This window comes from Sinocyclocheilus rhinocerous, unplaced genomic scaffold (genome assembly GCF_001515625.1).
Source record: "Sinocyclocheilus rhinocerous isolate Xijiao unplaced genomic scaffold, SAMN03320098_v1.1 scaffold591, whole genome shotgun sequence".
In the NCBI taxonomy this organism is placed as follows: Eukaryota; Metazoa; Chordata; class Actinopteri; order Cypriniformes; family Cyprinidae; genus Sinocyclocheilus; species Sinocyclocheilus rhinocerous.
This window is the reverse complement of record NW_015641476.1, coordinates 790508-796863: the sequence shown is the minus strand read 5'-3', so window position 1 is coordinate 796863 and position 6356 is coordinate 790508. Positions and strand designations below refer to the sequence as shown.

General features: G+C 38.4%; 1 protein-coding gene across 1 annotated transcript in view; it reads left to right on the top strand.

The window, feature by feature from the left end:
• The window catches only part of igdcc4 (immunoglobulin superfamily, DCC subclass, member 4), a 106684-nt gene that overhangs the window by 44328 nt on the left and 56000 nt on the right, over positions 1-6356 (top strand). The window contains exon 2 of the mRNA XM_016571717.1: positions 5567-5875. Coding sequence (XP_016427203.1) covers positions 5567-5875 — 309 coding nt within the window. The remainder of the gene's footprint in view (positions 1-5566; positions 5876-6356) is intronic.

Here is a 6356-nt window from a genome sequence, read left to right as displayed (position 1 = left end):
TCTTTGCTGAAGTTGGTTGATGAAAAAGAACCAGTTTGAGTCAGAGAATCCCGGTGAATGGAAAGTCAAGGCCGAAGGCCTGGCACAAACTTAGGGTGTCCTTAGGAGTGTTTGTAGCTCACATCTTCTCTGAATCTAACAGAACCGCAGACTGCAGGCGGGTCACTGATGTGAGGGCTACAGAAATATACATTTACACACAAACTGACCACCAAATGCAACTTTCAGATGCCAACTTTATTTTTAGCTCAACCATCAAGGAATGGAACGCACAGGATTGTGGGATATCGAAGGCAGCGAAGGATACATCTATGCTACCTTCAAAAATGGATCAGATGAAAGTATCTCATGAGACGGGAAGTGAAGCTAACTTTGGATTCGGACGTGCCTTGATGCCTTCCTACCTTGGAATGCGTCCTCCAAAGGCAGCATTTTAGAGCTTTCAGACGCAGCAAAAGCCATTTGACTTTGAATTGTGATCAGCTGTGGTCATTTTGTTTAGCTCAGCATGAAAAGAGCTTTCCTGGAGAATTTCAGTCCATAGCAGTGCAACTGAAGCAATCAGTCAACTATGGGTCAAAAGATCTCCGGGATGAAGTTGTGGACAGGTACAAGTCAGGAGATGGATGCAAAAAAATGGCAAAGGCTTTATCAATGACTAGAGAAAGGCCAGTCCTCAAGAAAGCCCACATGCAGTCTGAGTTTTGCCAAAACGCACCTTGACAATTCTGAGGCACATGAGACTAAAATTGAATTTTCTGTTGAAAAAACCAGCATATGCTGGTTTTGAAGCATGACTGCTGGTTTGAGCTGGTTTAAGCTGGTCCTTAGCTGGTTTAAGCTGGTCATATGCTGGTCCTAAGCTGGTCCTGAGCAGCTAAGGACCAGCTTAGGACCATCTTAAACCAGCTCAAATCAGCTCATGACCATCTTAGGACCAGCTTAAACCAGCTCAGATCAGCTCATGGCCATCTTAGGACCAGCTTAAACCAGCTCATGACCAGCTAAGGACCAGCTCAAACCAGCAGTCATGCACAAAACATTTTTTCAACAGCTGGCCTCAACACTAAACGATATGTCTGGTCCTGAGCAGCTAAGGACCAGCTTAGGACCAGCTTAAACCAGCTCAAATCAGCTCATGACCATCTTAGGACCAGCTTATACCAGCTCAAATCAGCTCATGGCCATCTTAGGACCAGCTTAAACCAGCTCAAACCAGCTCATGACCAGCTTAAACCAGCTCAAACCAGCAGTCATGCACAAAACATTTTTTCAACAGCTGGCCTCAACACTAAACGATATGTCTGGCGGAAATCCAATACAGCTCACCATCCAAATAACAGCATTCCTCCAGTAAAGCATGGAGGTGGTCATATCCTGTTATGGGGGAGTTTCTCTGCAGCAGGGACTGAAGCACTTATAAGGACAGAAGGAAAAATGGATGGGCCAAAATACCGTCAAATTCTTGAGGAAAATCTGCTGCCTCTGCCAGAAAGTTATCAATGGGAAGAAGGTTTACCTTCCAACATGACAATGACCCAAAGTACAGAGCAAAACCTTTAAGCAAAAGGTGGTTCAACAAAATACTGACACAAAGGGGTGATATTTTTTCCAACTCAGTGATTGTTTTTTTTATATTTTTTTATGACATGTTGGTGTTATATCTTTCACTTGGATGTTATAAGTTGCACTGAGTAAATACAGCTGGATAAAACAAAAACTGTCCGTCTTCATCTCAGTCTGGAAAACAAAATGTGATTATTTTAAATTTCTATACCCGCTGTATGTGAACATTAACATTAGTTTGGCAGATTAACACAGCGGGTCAGGTTTTGGCTGGTTAATTTCAGTGGTTAGGTATGCTATTATACAGCATAATTTTCCATTGACTGCCTTTTAAAAATAGCTGTATTTTGATTTACATTTTAAAAATGTACAGGTAAAATATTAATATAGATATTTAGTAAATTCATGTTAATATCATATTTACTATACTAAAAAAAAAATATTCTTATCTTTTCTCATAAGTGAGCTTATGACCAACGATTAGTGGTTATTGTCTTCAAATATTTCTAGAGAATTGTGAGTAATTTTTGTAAAAAATTCCACAACTTTCCTCATGTGTCATTAAAAGTTATAAAAATATGAAGTATTATAAAATGTTATATCAAAATAATAATAAATTAAATATTATAAAATGTGTACACATAAAAATGTGTATAGAATTTATCATTCTTTTTTATATATCAGTCAAGCTTGGATTATATCATAAATTTTCATACTGGTCCAGACTGGTTTGGTGCTGTTCACCAGCATAATTTAGCAAGTGTTGCAGATTGACCAGCATGATATTTATAGTGAAACTGGTTGATTGATACAACCGTAAGGAAACCAGCATCCAAAATGTATCATATGACCTATTTTCAGTGGAGTGTTTTATGGTTTTGGTACTTTGCTTTGGCAGATGCTTTGGGCTACTAGTACATAACTAGTGTCTCAGTGGAAAATACTGTCTCTTCGATCTTCCATCTGTGTTTAGCACTCTCTTCATTTACAAAGGCAGAGTAACAGTGATGATTTGGTTGGATCTCTTCCATGCCACGAGATTCCCCACAGAATTGATCTCAGAAGGAGTCCACAGCAGCAGAGGTCCATCGGGTGAGAAATCACCCCACAAACATTGCCATTTCACAAACTCAGCGTGGTCTCAGGAAGCTGGTGTGCATTTATGTGTACACAAGAGAAAGAGCAGCATTACAAAATGGACAGCATTTCATTTTAATGTGTGTTTTCAAACACGGCAAGTGTGTGCTTTGAAGGATTTGTTCTTTTTGTATGTGCTCTGTGCCAAACTCTGTGTGTGAGAAAGAAGTGGTTGGGAGGTAAATAATGTAAAGTCATCAAGGATCTCCGAAAACTTGGGAGACTTAGCCAAAAAAAAAAAAAAAATTGGCAGAGAAATTACCATAAATGTCCTTAATGAGATTTAATTGGAGATTGAATAGAAGAAAGACAGCAAGAGGACAGAGAAGTGCAGTGAAGGTGAGCTGGGGTGACTGAAGCGATCCTGCGTTCTCTGTCTAACTGTTAATGGCTGGTGAAAGTAGGCCAGTGTTTCTTTTATTATGGCCCACAGATCTCTAATGCCTTTGATGCAGGGCAGCTTTTTTTCTCTCTCTCTCTATACACAGGCACACGCACTTGTTCTCTCACTTACTAATAAGATCTCATTTGGAATGGCGCTGGCCTTTTTGGAGCCAGGAGCTTAGTGGCCTTATTTTCACCTATAAACAGAGGTAGGCGATTGCACTCAGGGACCCTGCAGCTCTGGTTGTGCTGAACTTACTACGAGTCTCTGTCTGTCAGTCTGTGTTCTTTCTGCCTCAGAAGTCACTCTCTCACATATTTGTCTGTGCACTCTGGCTTTTAGCCATCCAACAAGTATTATTGTGTTTTCCCTTCCTCCTTTTGTGTGCTAGCTGTGTGAGCTGCTCTTGCTTGCTAGCTCGTCTCTGTTTTACACACACACACACACACACACACACATACATATCCATCCAGGGATGCCGGAGGGTCAGCTTCCACTTTAATCTAGGAAATGATTCCATTTCACATTAGCGTAATTAATTGGGAGCTTACTGCAGCACGAAAATGTAGAGGACTGATGTGTGCTCAACGTGTGGTCTTGCTCTGTGTGTGTGTGTGTAAGTGTACAGAGTGCTGAAATAGTGTTATGGCTGGCTGATTAGCATAGTCGTTATAAAATTATTGCCTCACGCTTGACATGACTGACAACATGAATAACTCTGTTCTGCAGGTTACTTTGAGTGTAAAGTAAATGGTGTTTTCCAGATTACTGTATGCTGCTACAAGATCCGTTTTCATTGTTCGGTAAAAAGTAAATGTCATTCGTCAGTTCAATTTTGAGTCCGATATGCTGTGTTGAAGAATGATGGTCATTCTTTGGTCTTTCTTATGTTCTTTCTAAAATATGCAGCCAGCTCTGCATGTTCATGTATAAAAAACAGAAATAGGCTACTGTTTGTGAAAAATAATATTGTCTTTACAATATATAATGCTTGTTTTAAAAATAAATAATCAGCTTCTTTTGTCATTGTACTGTGTTGTACTAAAACCAAAAGAAATTGTGAAAATTAGGTCGAAAATATTTACTTTAGTTCACAACATCCTTTTTTTTCACCTACTGTTAGAGTAATTTTAGGTATTTATACACCCAAAGAGAACATTTTCAATTCAATTCAGTTCACCCACCTGCGTCTCGTCAGTCAGTATGAACATTTTATACTCTTATTCAGCTCCAGCACAGAGTAGCTGTGGGTGTTGGTGAGCTCAAATCCAAATAATTTCAAGCCAGATGCCATTCGGCCAATTCAAAACATATTATGTTATGTTGTGTTGTGTGGGGTGTTGTGTGTTGTGTTATATGTGTTATGTTATATTATAAAGATCTAAATTAAGCTACACTGAACTAAATTGACATATATTGAACACTTTTGTGAACAATTCGATTCAAATGTATTTTTACACATGTATTTTTTTATAGCAGTTTTCACAATGAATATCATTCTAAAGCAGTTTCACAAAGAAGATTGCCTTGGGCAACAATGACAAGGAAAAATTAGTTGTAATGAAGGAGAGATGAACACTAAATTATATGCAGATTTGCTTTTATTTTTTTAAATAAAATTAATTACATTTTAAATTAATTTATTCTTTTTTTCAAAAGAGCCTATCAATAGATGAAGTAATCACAATTAACATAATTTCTGACCAGATTTCTGAATCAGAATGACAGTAATGTACAATTACTTTTTTTTTTTTTTCACTCATTTCTTTCCCCTTTTTTCAACAGACGTTTTCCCACAGACGACCTAGTATCTCTTTGCGGCCCATTGGACCCCAGTATAAAGTCCCCTAATCGAATTGATTCTGCTTTCCTTTTATATTGTTTTGTGGCATTTGGCAATATAAAAGCAATTAAAAGCAGCCATATTATGTTACCTTCATATAATGACTTTTGGATTAAGTAAGTGATTACATTTTAGTAAATAATATACAGGAATTTATTTTCAAAATATCCCTCCCATATCTGGTGACTTATGTTGTTACTCACTGTTTGTACTGTACTGTGTGTTGTATTCCAAGTAGCCTGTATGTTCATGCAGGTAATGTGTTTCCTTACAGGTTACTTTCTGAAGTAGTTTGTTTTTCTTTTTCTTTTATTACCCAAGATACATTAGGGGAAGAATTGATAGAATTCTAACTTTTTAAGATCAAATTTTGTTGATCAAATACAATTTTGTATTCAGTCAAATCATTTTGAATTAGCAAAATTTCTCTTTGAATCAAATAAAAATGTGAATTGTGAATTGAATCAATTCACTGTTGTGAACCCTTTTTGCTGATCCTTTTTGCTGATCAAAAGAAATCTTTTGGGTTTCTTTCTTTCACACTTTCTTTTGTTCATCAGAAGTCGTGACATCAGCTCTTTCTCTCTCACTCTCTCTCTCTCTCTCTCTCTCTCCTCCTCTCCCTCACTAATTAGAGAAGCCCATATCCGTGGAGCTGAGCTGTGGTGCTGGTCCTGTCCATGTGGTTCTGGAGCCTGATCACCCTCTGCTGCTGGAATGCCACCTGGGGGCCAGTGAGCCCCCCCTCAACGTGACCTGGCTGCGGGATGGGGTGGTTCTCTCCGAAAGCCAGACCATCCGGCCTTTGCCCAACGGATCTCTACTCATCTTGCCCTCTTCCATGGATGGCCAGGCTCCAGCGGGTGTGGAGGGCGGATACAGTTGCCTAAGTACCAGCTCGACAGGAGCGCTGACCAGCCGGGCTCTCACCCTGCATCTCGCCAGTGAGTATAAACACTTTCTTACTCTGATTTATGTCCAACACACAGCAGCTGTGTGTCTAAGAGTGATCAAAGAACCAGATTTTTTCAAACTTTAGAGGCCAGCCAACGTTCAGGTTTTTGGTTGTGTGTTTTGTTTTTAAATCCGCATCATCTGGAAAGCATCACATTCTAATTACTGTGTATGCATATCTGATAAACATCTACATCTGATAAGTTTTAAAATGTATATATATTATATTATATCATATTATGTTATATTATATTATACACTTAAAAATTGGTGTAGGAATTACTTTGAAGCAGTTTTTACTCAGAAAATGCTTGTAAATTTCACAAATAATTACAAAGAAACGACAAGTATATTATATTATATTATATTATATTTTATATTATATTATATTATATTATATGGGGAAGTCGTGGCCTAATGGTTAGAGAGTCGGACTCGTAACCCAAAGGTTGCGGGTTCGAGTCTCGTACC